Source organism: Tyto alba, unplaced genomic scaffold (genome assembly GCF_018691265.1).
Source record: "Tyto alba isolate M040663 unplaced genomic scaffold, T.alba_DEE_v4.0 Super-Scaffold_46, whole genome shotgun sequence".
Taxonomy (NCBI): domain Eukaryota; kingdom Metazoa; phylum Chordata; class Aves; order Strigiformes; family Tytonidae; genus Tyto; species Tyto alba.
The window spans coordinates 13,862,099-13,881,875 of NW_024881322.1; the positions used below are offsets into that span (position 1 = coordinate 13,862,099).

A 19,777-nucleotide genomic window follows, 5' to 3' on the forward strand; every position below is an offset into this window, starting at 1 on the left:
CTGTTCATAGGTGCTGAATATTCATCTATGCGAAGAGCAGCAAAGGATATCAGCAAATCTAAGAAGAGACTCCAGGCCACAATGGAAAGAGAAACTATTCCACAGTAGCCACAGAAGAAGTCTGGGAAGTACAGCATGTAACACAGTGAGGAAGACATGAGGTCTGCTGCTGCTGACTCCTAAGCAGCACAGTATTTTCATGATGCACAGCGTGGTCATAAATAAACACAGTTTGACAAAATATAAATGCATAATCATCTAGGTCAGAGTAATCCTTCTTGGACAGTGACCTTCTCTCCTGAAATGGCAGGTGGGCCAGCATATCAGGCTCTTTCCTTCACTGTCCTACGGGATATCCTTGAAGAAGAAAAAAAAAAAACAAAACTAATGCAGTCATGTTTCACGCGGCGTGCATCTTAAGAGAAAACCTTAAGGAAAGTGCATGTGTGAGTGTGCATAACTACAGAAATATGTAATGAATGCTTTGATGACAGTGAGTTGGAACAGAGAGATGAAGGGTGGAATAAAATAACACACTGGTAAACGGAAGCTTGCTGGAAGTGGATGATGTACAGCACCTGGACAGGAGGAATATTTTTGCTTGGGTTTAGAAAAAGAGGAAACCACTGGAGGGATTCGAGGAGTTGAAATACAAGAGTGGAAAAGAGGTGGGGTTTTTTGGTTTTGTTTACTTTTAAGTCATGTTTTACATAGAAATGTAACTAGTACATATGTAAGCTAGCTAACAACAATTCAGATAGCAGGGTGGCCAGAAGACTATTAAATCCCTAATGAAAGACAAAGAGTTCTGTTTTTAAAGCACTTAGGATGATGTTCAAGATAGTATAGCAGATATACCTAATGAAACAAAACCAGCTCAAGAAGCTGAGTTGAAGCATAGGCAGCAGAGTGGCAGCTCCAGACATGAAATTCAATAAAATCATGAAAAAGCAAAAAGTAGAGAGGGCAGAAAAAGGGAAGAAAGAGCTCAAGACTTCATTAGAGTCTGAAATCAGAAGTCCAGAAGTTTGGAAGGAAACCTGAAAGACCTTACGTTGAAATTTGTTTCAGTAGTGTAAGACAGCAAAAAAATTATTTAGTTTTCAGGAAGCCATTAAATTGCTTTACTGTTTGGAGTTAAGCATGCCTTTTAATAGGAGTGATTTCCTCCCAGGTGCTAGTTTAACAAGCAGGACCTACATAAAATAAAACCAGGAAGAATCACCTGGCCGTAGGCTTTTCTACACTGCCTTCTGGAGCCCCTTTCAAATTTGCCCAACTATCGCTCCTCCACTGCATTGTGCTTTTTCTTTTCCTCCAGCGACTACTTTGACTAAAGCAAGTCAAAATAACACGTGAACAGCCATTTACCTTGCAAACCTCTCCTGAGTAATATTCAGCGGGCATTCATTATTATGGGAGACATAATAGGTCTGCCTGAGCCCTTAATGCCTTGCCCAGCCATTCTCCACCCTCGCAGCTGATGCCGAGCGGTCGAAGAACCACCGTAAGGCTGGCAAAGTGCCTTAGGGCCCTGCCCCGAGGCTGGGTGAGGCCAGGGTACTGCTCTGCTTCACGGGGTTTAGAAAGAGGAAACAAAATAAGCTTCACGTCAAGGCTGTTCCTTAGGATCAGTCCTAAGGATTGAATTAACTCTGCAGCAGCTCTCCTGGTCTATGGGCTGTTTCAGGAAGGAATTGCTTTATTACTGTGGAAAATCCTCAGTCTTTCAGCCAGTATTGATTGGATGGAGAAACCAATTTTATTCTGTTCCTGGTTCCACTGTCAGGCTGGAGAGGAACATTGCTCATCTGGAAATAAGCTTTCACCATATAGAAACCAGCCTTTAGTTCAGTAGTCGCTTCTGAAAACAGTTTAAATGATGCTCATGATATATGCACTGGATTTGCTTCGGTGACTGGGAAGCAATTGCAGTTAGTGCAGTGGGTAAACTGGGGAGGGTGAATGGCATCACTTCCCCTAGGGTGACCAGGCCACTCCATACGAATACTGTAAACGGACGAGAGGTGTAATTCCCATGATCTTGCTAAAGCAAAAAACTCTTTATTATACTATGTGTAGGACACTGGTTCATTTTACCTGATTTGCAATTATATAAATTCTTAATTTTGTGAAGAAATCACTGGTCTTGCTCTGTGGAACACAGCAGCACAGAGGGAAGACCTGCTCACATGCCATTTTCTGCATTACATCAACTTTTAAAGTAGAACAAGGGATATAGAGATGGTAATCCCAAATCTGCCTTCTGCCTCTTGCTGTTAACAGCAATCAGTCTGAGGATATACTTAGTCTGAATTGCTCTAGTAATACCATGCACCAGCACGGAAATTCCCTTAGACTTACGGCAGGGTTGCGTGACAGTAGTGTGCTGGTTTCTGTGGGGAAAAATAAAAGTGGTTTATCACATGCTTTGTCAGCAGCTAGCACAGGATTTAACATTCACCCACCTTGCTCGTAACCTCGGATGGATATTCGTATGAAGGGAACTGCGGTCATCCTTCTTCCCCCCAAGTCCTGTATTCCTGCACTCCCTTGAAACAGTTCCTCAGACTGAATAAAGGCAGTTTTTTCCTTCTCCTCTGGAAAAAGAGAGGCAATCTGCCAGGGGACCTCCAGCAGGGAGGATCTGGTAGAGTCGACCCCAGCCCTGTGTCTGTGGCCCAGACGCATCTTTGCATGGCTAGGGCAGTTCCAGTCGAAGCAGATTTTCAACCAGGGAACAAGCATTACAAAAAAGTTGGACTTAAGGCAACTTTAGCAAACTTGCTATCTCATAACTATTTTGTTAGGTCTGATGCTCTGAATAGCTGAGGACAACACACGTTCTGCAACACACATTCACTTTTTGATGTGCCTTTGGCAACTCTGCTGCTCATGAATGATAGCAATGACCAAGCAGTTTGTTAGCAGGAAAGAAACCTTCCTTTGCAGTCTGTTCCCATCTTCCTGCATGCATCACGACACCTTGTGTTTAACCCACTGGCTTTATCTAAGGGAAAATACTGATTTTGTTCTTCACCTGTGAGTTCGTGGGTTTCCTTGCTTCCCTTTCAGATGCCAAACATTTGAGAGAGGGGCCTGAAAATGAAATGTGCAATTGTTCTCTCTTCTTGCTGTAAATTCTGGTGAGCTGATAGCCTACACGTGAATTGGCTCGACTGAAGGTTACAAATGTATTGCCCAAGTTGCCTCACTTTATTAGAATATCGTAAAAGCTAAATTTTCAGTCAATGTCATGTAAGGGAGAAGCTTATAAATGACATTTTAGTGGTCCCACTATGCTTACACGAGCCAGCAGGTGAATACTTCGGCTGTTTCTCTGAAATGTCTTCTCCCATCGCATCTCAACCTACGGATCTCAAGCTGGCACACGTTTCTGCTTGCTGCACTTCCCTTCCTGTTATCACCGTGTGGTGTCATGCCAGGCGGGCGGCACGAGTTGGGTATTTGCTGCTGCTGCACTTGGGTAGAGGAAAACAGACTTGCTACCCAATGGAATTAAAACTTTGTTATTCCGTTACATCCTTTGCATGACAATCACTAATTGGACAGGAGTTTATGCTTTAGCTAGCTAATGGAGAGTTTAGAGCCAGGTCTTATCAGATGTGGCAGAAGCCTTTCTATACATCTGTAGCTGAAATAAAATATTTGTCTTTAATGCAGTTCTCCTCAAAGGAAATTTCAATAGCTCCCATCTGCTGAATTTCATCTTCTCAGGTGACCTGTGTTGTAACTTTCAGTGTAGAAATGCACACAAAACTCTTCAAATTCCTTGTTTTCTAAAAACGTTGAAAACTACAGTTGTTCTCACTTAATCATGTAGTAAGTCCCCTGCAGACCTGATAATCCGCCTGCCACAGCGTTTTCCTCACAGGTTCTCCAGAATGCCCATTTTTTGAACGTTACAGGCTTTCACGCTTTTAGTGCTGATTTCAACCACAGGAAGCTCTTAGGACCTCAACACTGCAGATTGGGACACAGTGGAAAGCTTGAGCTTCTGTGTTTTTCTGCCACTTTTATATTTTCTACAGGCCACTTACATCCTACCACGGACTTTTTAAGAAAAGCCACTAGAGAAAAAACATGGCACTTCGGTAAGCCAGGTCGAGCTTCCTGCTACTCTCGCTCACGCGTGGGACCCGAACAGGGCAGGCGTGGGGCCACAACATATATTTTTTTGTTTTGTTTTTGCCTTGAGCATCTGTTTAAACTACGCGGCGATGAATACAAATAAACGACACGCGGCGGGGCTGCCTTCCGCAGCCTGAGGAGCGCCCCCTCAGCGGAGGCACACCCGCGCCAGCCGGGAGCAGCACGGGGCGGCAGAGGGGGGAGCGGCAGCGCCGGGCCGCGGCTCGGGTCCCCTCAGCCGCCTGACTAAGGCGCCCTCCGACCCCCCGCCCTCAGGGGCCGCGCGCCGCCAGGTACCGCGAGAGTCGTGATCTCGCGGGAGTCGCCCGAGGGCGGGGGGGGGGGGGGGGGGGGGCGGCGGAAAATCGGCGAACTCTCGCGAGATCGGGGCGGCTCTGCCGGGCATGCGGGCGAGGGTGGCCGTCCCGCGCGCGATTGGCGGGGCGCGGCGCCCCCCCGCGTTGCCCGGTTCCGCGCATGCGCAGCGCGCCGCCGGGCCGTGTCCCCCCGGTGCGTGCGTGTGCGTGTGTCACCGCCCCCCCCCCCCCCCCTCACTACCCCCCCCCCTCCGGTTTCTTCGCCGACCTCCGGACCGGGGCCGCTGCGACCCGCCGGGCCAGGGTAAGCGGGTTCGGGGCCAGCTCAACGCCGGGCGCCGCCCCGGACACCCCGCCCGGAGGCGGCCCGGCGCAGGCCTGACCTCCGCCGCCCGGCTCGGGGAGCGGGGTGAGGGAGGAGGAGGAGGAGGAGGCGGCCCCGCGGCCGGTCGTCCGCACCCGCCCGGCGCCGGAGGAAGCGGCGGTCCCGGGATGGAGTGAGGAGTCCGCCGCACGGAGACGCTTCCGCGTTGCGGGGAGGGCTCCCCGCCGCCAGCGCCCGCCCAGCCCCGGCCCCGACCCCATGTGAGGCGGCGCGGCCGGGCGGGCTGCGAGGCGGGCCGGGCCCCGGCGGGGAAGCGAGCGAAGCCGCGGTGCGGTGCGGTGCGGTGCCGGCCGGCGGGTGTCCTCCCCGTGTGTCGGTCTCCATGGCGCCGGCGGCGCCCTGAGGGCGGCGGCGGAGGAGGATTCCCGTAGGCCGCGTTCCCGTCCTCGGCCCTGAGCGAGCTCGATGCCGAGCACCTCGGACGCGGCGGCCGGCGGGAGCGGGGGAAGCCGGGGCTGGGGGAGCGGCGGCGGCAGCTCGGCGGTGGAGGCGGCGGCCGACAAGAAGCGGCTGCATCACCGGAGACGGAAGCGCTTCGCGGCCCAGCCGCAGCCTCCCCCCCCCCCCCCGCCGCCGGCCCCTCACCCGCTGCTCTTCCCGCTCCTCCAGCCGCCCCTCCTGCAGCCCCCGCTCCTCCAGCCGCCGCTGCCGCCGCAGTCCCTGCTCTTCCTGGCGGCCACCGGCGCCTCCTCCTGCTGCGGGGACGGCGGGGAGCGGAAGCGGCCGCGGGGCAAGCGGCGCTCGGGCTCCCGGCACAAGCGGCGGCGGGGCCGCGGGGGCGGCGGCGGCGGCGGGGGGACCCAGACCCAGGAGGCGGAGAAGCGGCGCGGTAGCGGGGGGCTGAGCACGCTGGTGGAGGAGTACGACGACGTGAGCTCCCAGTCCGAAGGGCTGGTGGGCGGCGGCGCGGCTGGCGGCGGCGGGGCGGGCAGCGGCGGGGGCAGCCCGGCCTCCTCCTCCGGCGGCGGGACCCAGCGCCTGAGGGGCGAGGCGGAGCGGAGCGGCCGGTCTCGCCGGGAGCACCGCGGCAGCAGCGGTCGCTCCAAGGAGCGGCACCGGGAGCACCGCCGGCGGGGGGAGGAGAAGGCGCAGCAGGAGGGGTCGGCGGGCCGCGGGGGTCCCGAGGCATCCTCCTCCTCTTCCAAGTCCCGCAGCCGCCACAATCACACCGGCGGCCAGGACCGGGAGGGACTCAAAAGCGGCGGCAGCGACGGCCGCAGGAAGGGCTCCCTCTCCTCGCCCGGCAGCAGCAGGAAAGAGCGGGAGAGCAAAACCCACCGCAGCCGGACTAAAGCAGCCAAGGAGCCGCCGTCGGCTTACAAGGACCCGCCGAAAGCCTATCGAGACGACAAACCCGAGCCCAAAGCCTACCGGCGGCAGCGCTCGTCCCCCAGCCCCGGCCGGGATGACAGCCCCCCGCTGCACCGCTCCTCGCAGAGCCAGCGGAGCCGCAAGTCGCTCAGCCCGGTGGGTGGCCGCTCGCCCCTCAGCCCCTACAGCCGCCGCCGCTCCCCCAGCTACAGCCGGCACAGCTCCTATGAGCGCGGCGGGGATGTGTCGCCCAGCCCCTACAGCAGTTGGCGTCGGTCACGGAGCCCCTACAGCCCCGTTATCCGGTGAGTCCAGGCCTGGGGAGGGGAGGGGGGAAGGGGGAACGGGGTTGAAGGGGGGGACTCGGGGTGTGGAGAAGGAGGGGAGTCACGGCTGGGGCTGGAGAGGCTTGCATCTAGCAACAAAACCCCTTCCTGCAGCTGCCAGAAAGCTGGGGGGGGGGGGAAGGGGGGAGCGGGACACGTACAAATATCTTCCTGTCCTGTCGCGGGGAGAAAGGGAGACACAGATGCCTGTAACACTTCTGCAGCTAGTTTCTCTCTGTGGGAGACCACCTGGCTGGAAAAAGCAGTTTTAAATATTAAAGGGCATGAGAAGGTTTTCAGGTGAGACTGATTGAATGAAGATGCTTCTCGGGACAGGTTTTCCAAAGGACCAACTTTGATTTTTAAGTCTTTGCTTACAAAGTGCGGAGATTCTCAGGTACATTATTATGCATCCTGTTCCCCGTATAAAAGGATGCGTGCTGTGTGTATTTTTGCATTTGATGTAATTCCTGCTAATCTAAAGAGCAAACAAGCTGACAGGCAATTTGTGTTACAAGCATTTCTTGTTCTTTTTAGAGGTCTGTAGAAAGACTTAGACTTTCTGTTTTGCTAGGAAAAGGAGCCAGCGTCAAGTTTTCATAAATTGTTTTGCGTGCTTTACACAACGTATGAAAACATATGTAAGCTCTTTTCCCAGTAAGGTTATGTACTTGTGTATATGTTTGATGTCTGCTTGCAAATCATTTTCTTACTGTTAGTGGGAACTCAGAACATAAAGGTCAGCATTGCTGTGACTTTTTGAATTTTATGTGGACAGGAAATGTGGGCTGTATCTCTCTAATAAGATACAAACCCTGTTGTGGAACTAAAGCTCTTCAGAATACTCTAACTTGTACCAAAACCACTGGGAATTTAAAGGATTTGCTTAGTATGTCTTTATAAGTGAAGATTTTTATTTCCCATATTGGAATCTTACTGTTGCCTTGTTGTTTATAAGCTTACTTAAATTCACATCTGGGCCTCAATTTTAAATGTGTCAGGTGATTTGCCATTCCACTGGCAAGACGTCTTTACAAGGCATTACCTGGTGGGCTGTCTGAGAACTGTTTTCTGGTGTTTCTAATAAGCGCTTTGTGTCCGTTACCATTTGGGGCTGTCCCACTGCCATCCAGTGAGGATGCTGAAGCTGTTCTTCTGCTGTCCTGGGTGCGCATCGAATGCTGTTTAAAGAGTGAAGTGGCAAAACTGAGTCCTACTTTGTTTTAATAGTAATTGTTTTAAGGTATGGTTGTATGGAATAATTTTGTAAACAGTAGGGTCTTTTGAGCGGAAAACACTGAGTGCTCTGAAGAACAGCAGCACCTTGTCATTCTGTGAGAGCCTCTTAGAAGTGGTTAAGGATACTCTTTCAAGATTATATGAATGATAGAATAGCAGGAATATTATGTGCTTAGTTTGATTTAAACATTCTAGGAATCAGATTATTTTATGTAGGTGCTTATATCCTGGAATAAGAAAGCTAATAATGACAAAATTATGCACACTAGGTTTGCACTTACGAATAGCTGTATTAGTCAGACCGACAGTCCAGTTAGTTGGTGATTCTGTCTCAGGCACTGACTGATGGGGCTGTAGTAGAAGGTACAGGATTTGTTGTATAGGGGACAATTACAGAACAAAACTTTGTAGAAGTGTTGTGTTTCTATTTTTCTGTTGGTATTGGGCCTGTGATTTGAAACATGAGAGTTTAAATATCCTGATTTTTGTATTGTCTGTGTGGTGTGTCAAATCTTCCTTGAGCTGCAGATCTGTTCCTAGGAGTTAGCTTTGTGACTTCATGCCTGCCTTCCTCCAGTTAAACAGTAATTTGCATCCCATCTTTACTGCATACAGATAAATTACTTTGTTAACAAATGCAGATTGTCAGGTTTACTGGAGAGGGATTGGAATGGCCGAGCGACAAGAAGAGGTTGCTGTATGTGGAAAGCAAGGTTGATCTGTCTTAATGTGGCATTCTTTGTAAAAATGTCATTTTCACAGAAAATGTAAGAAAGCAAAAGTGTGAAGATAAGATCAGTTGTTCACAATGTTTGCCTGGTGTGGAGAAATGCAAGTTAGTGTTTTTTTGCTTTCCTACAGCTCTTGCGCATTATGTGTGTTGCAGTGGTGGTGGTAAAACAAAGATGGAAGATATTTATACAATTGTTTTAGCCATTGAAAACTGCCATAATCACTGGTTTTGCTTGAGTGTGGTACTATGCCCCAAATGCTGAAATGTTTGCCATGCTGTTTAGATAATGGTATAGTGGCCTTAGACTTGATTAGAATATTACGGTTTTATGAAGGCAACAGCTTCTTACAGCACCTGTCTTCTTCATCTGGATGATTTAAAGACTTAATTCTGGGCTTGTATCCAGCTGTAATGGTGTCAAGACAGTAAGAACTTTGTATGTGACTGAGCATTCCAGGCTGCAAGTCTTTTTGCTCTTTTCATTCTGTGTCATATATGTGTCTTCTGTAATGCTATATAAATTATCTAGTTAGTTTGGTATGTAGAAAATGAGAATGAAGTGGTTCTAGCATGCTTGGGAAGCTCGTGTGTCTATTGTGCTGATTTTTTTCATCCAGGTCTTTGAGCTGCTTAGGGAGAAACTTCTAGTAAACGGTTGAAGAGAAACAAGTCAGCTTCTCAGCGGCAACAGCACAATTGCTGTGAGTTAAGAGTTTTGAATTGCAGTAGTAAGTCTGCTGTCTTTCGGTGCTGTTGCCTGGAGGTGCGTTCTGAAGAGAAGCAAAGACACTAGGTATGCTTCCCACACTTGGAAAATTCTCTCTGAATGGTAGACTAATTGTGTTTTTCATCATAATAGCAGTAAACGTCTGTGTTTTGTGGAAACTGATTGTTTGAGCTGCTTCCATTTCTTGGACAAAACTTCTTTGCTTGGTGCTGGTGGATTTGTATTACTATTTTCTTGCGGATGGTAACACAGCTGTTCTGAAGTAGCACATGCACATTTTCAAAATGGAAATTCCTCCATGATACCAAAAGTATGAGGTATTATTTCTCTACAGATAAGATGACTGGATTTAAAAAAAAAAAAAATCCACAAGAAAAAAGAGGAGGGGAAAAAAAACCCAAACCAGAATAAAACCCCGTGGTTGACATAATAAGCAGATGCAGTCTGTCTTTAGAAGCTAGTTTAGGATGAAATTGTAGGAAGAACTATTTTTCATAACTTCAGTCAGGTCATATGCTATGTGATCACACATTTAATTCAGTTAGCTCTATAGATGAGTAATCACACTTTTCCAAATTTGGATACACCTACCCATCTGCATAGATAAAAGTAAGTGGGTGGGGCACTACTAGCATAGTACTACTGGGTGCGTGGATGTTGCTTATAGGAAAAATACAAGACTTGTTTTCTTATTGGTACTACAGAGCCATCTCATTCTCCAGCTGTAGCTAGTCTCTAGTAGTGATGCTCTGCAAAATATGGATCTTCTATGTGCAAAACCAAAACAAGCATAGGGAAGATGGTAAAATGCATATTCAGCTAGTAGATGCCTACTTCATGGAGAAGACATGGTTTCATATACTGATATAAAAATAACTGAATCCAGTAATTCTGCTACTGTTGGACTTAAAAGGAATAGGAGAGATTTTTGAGACATTTTCCCCCCTTGTTTGGTGAAAACAGATTTTCTTTATGTAAAGTGCTCTAATCTTGCTTAGTAAAACTGTGTTTTGCAGAATTTAAAATGTGAAACTGGATTTTTCACTGTTTGGAATAATTAGTTTTTCCAGTGTGTATTCAAGGTTCTCACTCTAGTACCTATTCAGAATTTATTAAGATGTGTTTTGTTACTTGGCAGTGGACTTTGCCTTTTGCTCAACCATGTTGATGTGCCTTTCCTTTTCCTCACTGCGCAGCTTCTTTCCTTGTTGTGGGGAGGGACATAATTTGAAAAATTTAACTTGTAATGTGTTTAGAACACAGCATTTGAACTGACTTTTTCCTGGTTGGTTACTTTGTAGGCAGAGTTCTCATCAGACAATATGGGGTTATAAAGCAGATTTCAGAAACAAATTAAATCAATGGTCAGAATTTTTCAGTATTTCTATGCTGTATTTATTGGAGACCCTTTTAAAGGTTTACAGTTTGAATCAGTAAGGCAAGTTATGTAGTCTTCATGTACAAAACAGCTGAGTAGGTGGTTGCAGAAATGCTTAGAATATAACCTTGATCTAAGGGTGAGGGAAAATGAATAAAGTTAATTAATAAGGCATCAGGTGAGAAAGCACGATTGTTACTGTTTCAGCTTAAAGAAGTGAATTAAACATTTGCCTGCTAGTGCAACATGGAGGAGCCCTACTGTGAACTAGAATGTTTTGTCAAGGTAGTTTGTGCTATGGAATGATTATAAATGTCTTGGAAGATCTGCAGTGAAGTCAATTGATTAAATTTAGGTCTCCCTTTTCAAATACACTGTGACCTTACCATGCAGGGGAGGATGGCGGTGCTTAGTCAGTGGTGCAGCATTCGCTGGTGGTTAATGAGAGAGCTGGGCTGCGCTGGGTGTTTTAACCTCCTGCGGCCTGCTTGGTTTCTCGTTTTTCCACTCTTATTCTCATGAATCTCTTTGTGCTTTGTCTTGTCAAAAAGTTACTGACAGAATCAGTTCCCTTGTTCAACTCTGTAGACCCTGATATATTCTGAGTAAAATACTGTTTGCACTTAGGTAACACGCATAGCTGGCTACTAGCATGTTGAATTTAGCTTGCTCTTAAAGCAGTTAAGAAGAAAAGAGGTTGTCAAGTTTACGAATATGAGAAAGATAACACAACTGTTCTGATTTGTCAATAAAATGTAATGCTTTTTGTTGTTGTTGTTGTATTAAAATAAAAGGAGGATTGGCATGGGAAAGGAAGAAGCACTTGGAAAAGTAGCATGGCAAGAAAAAACATGCAGACTGAGATCTGTATTCCTGGATATCTGACAGGTGTAACACTTATTTTTCTTTCCTCTGTGCCTTCAAATATCAAGATAGTAAAATATATCACTTTAAGCTACTATGTGGAGTTCTTTCATTCTGTGATTGAGAGTGTAAGTGATACTGCATCAGTAGATGTTTGCTGTTGTTAAATTTATGAATAAATCTACTGTTTAGTAATTGGTAAGTTAACCAGTGAGGTGCAATCGAATGTTGCCTCGTGAAAAGGAGGAACATTGTAACAGCTTTGAAACTCGTAACTAATGACACTTTGATATCTTCAGTAGCTTTCCATACAGTGAATAAATACATTGTATTAATTAAGTATAGAGAAAATAATACTGGTTTGTTTTCTGAAATCTAGGGTGCTAGGCAAAAAATATTAGAAAGAAAAAACAGTGATACCTAAACCAACGTTTTAAAAATATTATTCTTATTTCTTAGAGGGGGAAATAAAAGACATTCTTTTTGTTATTCTGAAAAATGGAGGAAGGCAGTGCTGAGTTCTGGTTTCGGATTGACTTCCTTACTACTAATGCTTTCTTCCTGTATCAGTTTCTTTAAATCTGCCTCTTCTCATATGTGTTTTGTAGATAATGTCTTGAACATTATTTTTTTTCTGGTGTTATTTTATAGCTACACACAATATCATGTAATTGCTTCAATTTCCCTTTGCATCTAATCTAGTTGTGCTTTTAATCTCCTTAGTTGCTGCCTCTGGGGAAGAAAAAAAGCAGCTTTAGAACTTCTTAGTTCTAATGCAGGACTAGTCCTACTGATACTCAGTGGTTTTTAGGCAAATCAGGTTTGTTTTGTTTTGTTTTTTCCCCTCTGTACATAAAAACATGTTGAAATCTGTGTATGGTTCAGAAGTGATTTTATGAATGTCATGAAATCTGACAGTTGTCCTCTCTGTAGGGAGAGAGACCTGTGTGAAGTGAATTCTGGATGCTCATCGAAGACTGTTAGTGGCTAAGTGTGGCAAATGAACTTGTAAACGAGGCAGAACTTCTGGGTGCAAATAAGAAGCAGCATCAGAGAAAACTTACCTGCACCCGTGGCTTCTTGGTAGTCTCTCCCCATGTGTGATACCAGCAGATGCTGGTGGTTTTGGTTTGGGAGATTGGGATGTGGCCCTTAGGTTTAGTACACTTCTGGATCTCTCCATGCTCGGGAAAAAAAGTTTGGATTGTTTTGTTGGATTTGTTTGCCATTTGCAATGCAGTTCTGTGTGGTTGTAGCCGCTGTTCTTTTGTTGCTGTTTACCATGTTAAAAACAAACGCCTAACTAAAGAAGAAATAGTTGGGGACAAACAAATGTCAGAGAAGGCATTTTATATATGCCTGTGTGCATGCACATTTAATAGAAATCTGGGTCTTAGAGATATTGTATAACTCAGAAATATTTTCTCCCAGTGTTTTTTCAGAGTCCCAGTAAAATGTCAGTGTCCTGCTAAATGGCAGACACTGGCTATTGTGTGAGCCCATTTCTGTGCTGCTGTGACATCATCTTTTATGTCAAATGAGTGTTAGCACTGAACAGAGTGAATTGTCTGGTTTTATCTATAAAGCAATATTTCTCCACTCTGAGTTCCGTATACACTTTTGAGGGAAGGCTTGTAAATGTCAGTAGTTTTGGTTTTGTGTCATTTTTATAGATGGAAACTTGTACATAAGTTTTGTCTAGCCTGGAAAGTTCTCTTGGGACTTTTGATCTAATGCTGATGAAAGAAAGTGGTAGTTGAATATTTGAAAAGATTATTTGGCTTATAAAAACAGCAGATTGTATCACTGTAACTTGAATAACTAGCACTTTAACAAAGCTGCCTTTTACTTAAGATTCAGCATTTGTCTGTTTAGTTGAAATTGTTAATATTTTTGCTGTAACTTTCTTGGGTCTAGCTCAGTGGACAAGGTACAGCAAGGGATTCTTGCAAAGGTCTTTGGGATGCCAAAGAAAGTTCTAGTTTATTATTAGTACAGACATGCACTATGTAATGCAACATAATTTTTTGTGCTGACATAAATAATGAAAAACTTTTGGAAAAATTAAGCCAGTGCTCCGATTATACTCCATCAACATGTTTCATAACTTGGCTATTATCATTTTGATTTGCTGTGAAGGGCTGTAGTATGTACTGGAACTGAGACTTAAATATTGGTGTGCATGTGTATTTACTGTCTTCCACATGGATGCAGTTCTGACATGAGAAAGTTTTTCTGTTGTTATTTGGGCTGTGAAACCTGGGATGGAGAATTGGTTGTTTCTTGTGTGTGTTTGTATTTTTTTGTTGTTTTGTGTTTTTTTTTTTTTTTTTGTGTGTGTGTGGTTTTTTTTTTGTGTTTTTTTTTTTTTTTTTTTTTTCCCTGAGCTTGCTTAAGTCTGTGTTCACATCCCAAACTTGTCTCTAATGTTGGTAAAATATGTATATCAGTCCACTCAATGGTTGGGTTCCTTACACATCTGTTTTTTGAAGAAAGTATAAAGATCTGGGTTATTTTTTGCCTCAGCTTTCCAAAACTGCCTCTTCAGCATGAAGCTATGGTAGCTGATAGGTGAGCATTAGTAGTCAGTAATTTGAACAGATGTTCTCACTTCATCCTTAGTAGTGATCTAAATGAACCTATTTTACGTTGAACCAAGGTGGAACAGAAAGGGTCAGGCACAGTGTCTCAGCAACTGTAGTGTTATAAGCTGCTACTTCTTATTTCAGGTCCATGTGGAACTACGTCCGTATTTCTGTTTGTGACGTATTTTCTTTATACAAGGCACCTTTCAAAACAAACAAAACCCCAAAACACAAACCAGCCAGAAACTGTACTAATGAAAAAAATAGAACCGATTTTGAGATCTTTAGGGCACGTTTTAAGTTTTGTACAGGTTGTGGTGAGGTCCTTGGAGTGGAGGTTGTGTTCTACAGGTACCTGGAGCGAGTGTCAGTTTAAAACAGCTGATGTAGGAACAAGAAGTGCAAGCAAATGGTTTCAAGACAGGTCAGTGACATCCTTGCAAATGGTGTGCCATTTATAGAAGTCAGTTTACGACTAATGGGTCTTATTAGCTTGTTTTTGATGCTGGAGTAATATAATTATACTGATTCTACAACCGGTGTGGATCTGTAGCAGTATATCTGCATGACAGAGTAATTCTGGGAAAGTGAGATAACAGTGTGAGGAGAGCTCTGGCCTAGCATTTGAAGTGTATGTATTGTTTGGGTATTATCTCTGCCCTCCTTTTGCTTCCTACTATCCCATCTTAACTCTGTATTATGGAACTTTGGACATCTTTTATTTCAGTTTGGGCAAGCCTCTGAAAAATTTCTGTGGGGTTTAGTACTTTGATTTCCAAAGTAATAATGAAAAAAAAAATAACTTCAGCAACATAATTCATAAGGGAGCAGAAGAGAGTTTTCAAGGGAATTTTTCTGACCAATGTTATGTTTTTATTTGGTTTTTAATGGACACGGACATTAATATCTCTTTACTAAGGTGAACCAAAACCTTACATTTTGGTTGAAAATTCAGAGAATAGAATTGTGCAGGTTTTTTTTTCTTTTTTTTTAAAGTGTGAAAAACTTCTAGTATTATTGTCATTGTTACTGTTGTTATTATTAGTACCATCTGTCATTGTTATTCTGCTGTGCCAGAAAATTCTATAAAACCTGCCTCTTGGCATAGTATTGAACTGTGTTAGTTTCCAAGAGTTGTCCTCATCTGAGGTTTGTTGTTTGTTTTGTGTTTTGTTTGTTTGTTTTTTTGTGGTGTGGTGGGTTTTTTGTTTGCTTGTTTTTACTTTCAAGGCTATCTAGTCATCTGGAATAATTTCAGTTTTACCTATAGAATTTTGAAGCTTGTGTGGTAGTACACAGTGTGCATACGTACGCATTGTTTTCAATCACTTCTACATAATCTTGATTTATCTCAATGACTTTCTATATTGCTTTAGAAATAAGACTGAAAAGAGTTCTTTTTATAATGCAGGAAAAAAGTGTAAATTTGGAAAATAGTAAATATTGCACACAAAACAGAAGCATTATTGTACTAAAATATTTGTTCATTTGAAGCACTCAAATGTAATTTCTTGTGTTGATAATTGAAACTTAATTAATTTGTCACTAAAATTAAATTTGACATGGGGTGGATAGTCTTCACCATAATGTTTGTAACTGGCTTTTTGGTTTTGTTTGGATTTTCTTGTTTGTTTTTGTTTTGGCAGCCTCCATACACTGGTGCTAACTTTTGAACTCCTGAAATTCTCATCTCTCCAAGAAATCTTATTTTTGTTATTATTTGATACTCTTTTCTTTGTCCAGCTGATGAAAACTGTTGTTTTTTTGTTTTTTTTTTTTTACTCCTGATTATACTTTTTCCTCCCTTCAAGTGATATACTCAAGCAAAATAGATTACCATCAAACTTTAATGAAGAAAATACTTGCGAATCTGGCGACTACCCTTGCTATTCTTAGTATGGTAAAATGGATTAAACCACCCACATTTCATATATTTCATAATATTCCTGTGTGGTTGCAGTGGATTAGGCTACTTGTTCCATGCCCTTCATGTTAATTAAATTTTTTCCCTTTTACTTTTTAATGAAGAACCAAATCAAAACTACTATTAGGGAAATTAGGATATCCTTTTGAAAAATATAATGAAAAATAAGTCATATTAAATGGTGGTTTTGCACAGTAAAAGTTTGCTGTTTTAGCTGTTAAGATTGCCCCCCACCCCTGCCCTCATTCTAGGTTGTTTTCCTGCTGTTTTGTAGATGGCTTAGTCTGACGTTTTGTTTTGCTTTGTTTTTTTTCTGTTAGTCTCTATGTTCGAATGCAGGCATAGCATAGCCCTACTTGTGAATTATGTTTGCTTATCAGTAGCTATAAAAAGTATTGGGTACTTCTGTTTTTTTTTGGAGATGAAGTATACAATTAAATTTCAAAAAAGGAAAGCTAAGATTTATTGCTGTCTTTCAGTTGGTTACATTGCAGCCTTCAGTATTCAGTTTTTTTATTTTTCCAACTGAGTTTAATGACATGTGTGCAAGTGCAACTCAAGTTGGTACAATTACTGCTTCAGTGTTGTGTTTAGATTTTTCTTGTCATGTTCTAACATTAGTTTAATTTTGTTGAATTCTGGTTATGTAACCAGCTGAATTTTCCCCAAATACTGCATATACAAAGGTGTTTGCACAGTTGCATAGGATCAGGTTTTCTTTAAAGGAGAAAAGTGTCTTTAAGTAGTGAGGAAAAAGGAGCATGTCTGTCCTATAGGTATTCTTGTATTTTGCAGTTCTTTCACAGGAGAAATTATATCTAAGAAAGCTTTCTTTTCAGAACGTTTTCTGACAACCTGTTTAGGTACAGAATCTCGGTTGACTATATAGATTTGGGTTTGTGTTTTTTTTTTTTTATTAGCACAATCTTTCATATTTCATAGAATTTTGCTTATTCTATAAGCATGGTGAAAATGGTTGGTTTAAAATTGTCAAACAAGCAAATACACTGGGAGAGCAGCTAGACTAAATTTTAACTAGGTAAATCTTTACTTTTTTGAAACAGGAGATCAGCAAAATCTCGAAGCAGGAGTCCTTATTCATCAAGGCATTCAAGGTCTCGTAGCAGACACAGATTGTCTAGATCTAGAAGTCGTCATTCAAGTATTTCTCCTAGTACATTGACTCTGAAGAGTAGCCTGGCTGCTGAGCTGAACAAAAACAAAAAAGCAAGAGCTGCTGAGGCAGCCAAGGCCAGTGCAAAAGCTTCTAATACTTCAACACCTACTAAGGGAAACACTGACACTGCTGTGAGTGCACCTCAAGTGAACAATGTAAAGGACCTGAAGAAAATAAAAACTGAGCATACACCTTCTCCTACAAGCAGTGCGAATTTGAAAAATGACAAGGCAAAAGCAAAGGTTTCTCTTCCTGAAACAAAAGGGGAAAATAATTTAATTGCAGACAAAATTACTAAACAGAAACCGACAGCAGTAAAAGAGAATAAATTGACTGTTGTAAAACAGCCGACGGTCACTGTAAAAGAGAAAAGCAAACCAAGTACACCAAGTGTAGTAGCCAAGGAGAAGGATCGAATTGTTGCACTACCAACCTCCACACTGCCACCCTTGCCTTTGCCTCCCACGCTGCCTGAAGATAAAGAAACTGATAGGTGAGTTCTGACAGATTTGCTTTCTGGGGTTGTCTGTTAATTTTTATTATTGTTGTTGTTATTGTCGTTTTTTTTTTGTTGTTGTTGTTTTGTTTTGTTTTGTTTTTTTTGTTTTATTTTCCAAAGGAAATAATAATATATAAACCTATTTGCTAGATCAGGCTGATGCATTAGGTAGTTTGTTCTTGAACTTCAGTTGTTTAATGTGGTGATTATGAGTGAACTGAAGGAATCTGATCTGATTTGATAAAAATAATTTAACTGGCTCTTGAAAAGGGAAGGATGTGGTCTAGGAGGCATCTTTCAATAAAAAGCACACTAGAGATGATTTAAAATTGCTGGTACATAATAGTTTTGAGACTATTGCAAGGATGCATTCAAGGATTCAAGATTCCATGTTTGGTGCAAACACATACATACTTCCAGGGAAAAGTTGAATTCAGTAGCAATATGTGAAAATTCTTTAATTAGCCAGAGTTGGAGGTAAAGATTTTCCTCCTTTGGAAGGCAGTTGTTTTTCTAGCTGTGTGTTATTTTAGTGTAATTTATCGCAGAGATCAGTATTATTTTGCGTATGTATAATGGAAGTGAGGTTCATGGCTTTTAATTTGTGTTCACTTTTTCCCTAACAGAGAATATGTGCCGTGATTTGTATTGGAAAATCATGCTGTTGAGCTGTAATTTACTATTTTTCTTCTGGTTTGGTGGTGCAGTTGAGAAAAGTTACTTTTGTTTTCACTCATGGTGTTACATGCCTCTCACATGTATACAAGAAATCAGCTTCTCACAAGTAGTAAACTAAAGTTTCTTAGCAATGAAGTAATAACTAATTTAAGCATGATATATGTGTGTAAAAAATCAAACTGTAAAAGAAAAATTTAACACCTTATGAAGTACTTTATTTGTACTCCAGATCTGTGAAACTAGCCTTCTTGCCTTTGAGAAGAGTGTAGCGCTTCTTTGATTAGTAAAAGTAGTTATAACTAGAGGTGTAAATGTTTCTCTCATGCTTGCTAGTAATTTAATGCTATGTTAAACATTAGGATACTTTGGCAAATAAATACAACCTTACAAGGTACTGGACAGATTTATTTTTTTTTTTAGTACTAGAAGAGAAATCTTCGTTTTTGCCCTTCAGCACTCTAGCGAGTGTCATCACAGTTGTTCAGAATCACATCTGTGTGGTGAATATACAGTTGCATTTAAGTTTGTGACAAAGACATCCTCTCTAGGTAAACGGGATTTCTAACACTTATTTGAGAACAAGACTTACTGTTCTAACTAAAACCTAGGCTTACTATTTTAACTAAATATATGATTGGCATTGCAGTGTTAATTGTGATAATATGAAATGAGGTTTCATTTTAAAGCTGGCTAGTTGCTTCTCATTATTAGTGTTTTTTAATGTAATAGCTGTTTTAAGTGTAGCTAAACTGCATAAAGGAGTTAGAACCATAGTTTAATTGTAGTTTATCAGCACTGGGCGTATTCTCCTTTCAGAAAAAAAGAAAAGACTAATGCTTGCAAACAGCTGCGTTAGAAAGATTAATGACAAGTAATAGAATGTAATTTATGCTATGCTTAGTTTTGCCTACAGAATGTTACAAACTTAAGATGAGAATGGTTATGTTTACAAGTCATGATAAAGCTTAAGTCATCAAAGAAAAATTATCAATGTTTTTTTAGAGGGGAGGAGGGCAAAGGTATTTATTTACCTTGGGCTCAGAGTTACTATGGGGAAATGGTGCCACCAAGAAAGCTTGGTGCTGTGCAGAGCTGGCTGATCCTGTCAGTTGGGAAGTTCAGTAAGAATAAACCAAATAAACTATGTAAAGGAACAGCAGTGTGGCAGAACCACTGTGTAGGTTAGCTGAATTCTGGTGGTCATTGATGTGTGATTTAACAGACCTGAAAAAAAGGCTGCTCTTGGCTGCCTCTGTTTTCATGTACCACTTTTAATGTCTGTTTTAGAATCTCTCATATATTGTGCTTTCTCTAATATTGAAAGTTTGGGGGCAAAATTGTGAAAGAAGTACAAATATATGAACTTCAAAATGAAGACTTTTCTTTACCATGATAATTGCATGCACTGTCCAAAGGTGTTTTACTTTCTATAGCATGTTAACCATTATATTTGTGATGAGGGCAGTATATGCTTCCTTGAGG

General features: G+C 42.6%; 1 protein-coding gene across 5 annotated transcripts in view; it reads left to right on the forward strand.

The window, feature by feature from the left end:
• The first annotated feature begins 4,690 nt into the window (after positions 1-4,690).
• CDK13 (cyclin dependent kinase 13) overlaps positions 4,691-19,777 on the forward strand; it is a 45,953-nt gene continuing 30,866 nt past the window's right edge. For all 5 annotated transcript variants that reach the window (XM_033007119.2, XM_042806304.1, XM_042806305.1 and 2 more), the window contains exons 1-2: positions 4,691-6,470; positions 17,006-17,611. In XM_033007119.2, coding sequence (XP_032863010.2) covers positions 5,260-6,470; positions 17,006-17,611 — 1,817 coding nt within the window. In that variant the 5' untranslated portion in view covers positions 4,691-5,259. The remainder of the gene's footprint in view (positions 6,471-17,005; positions 17,612-19,777) is intronic.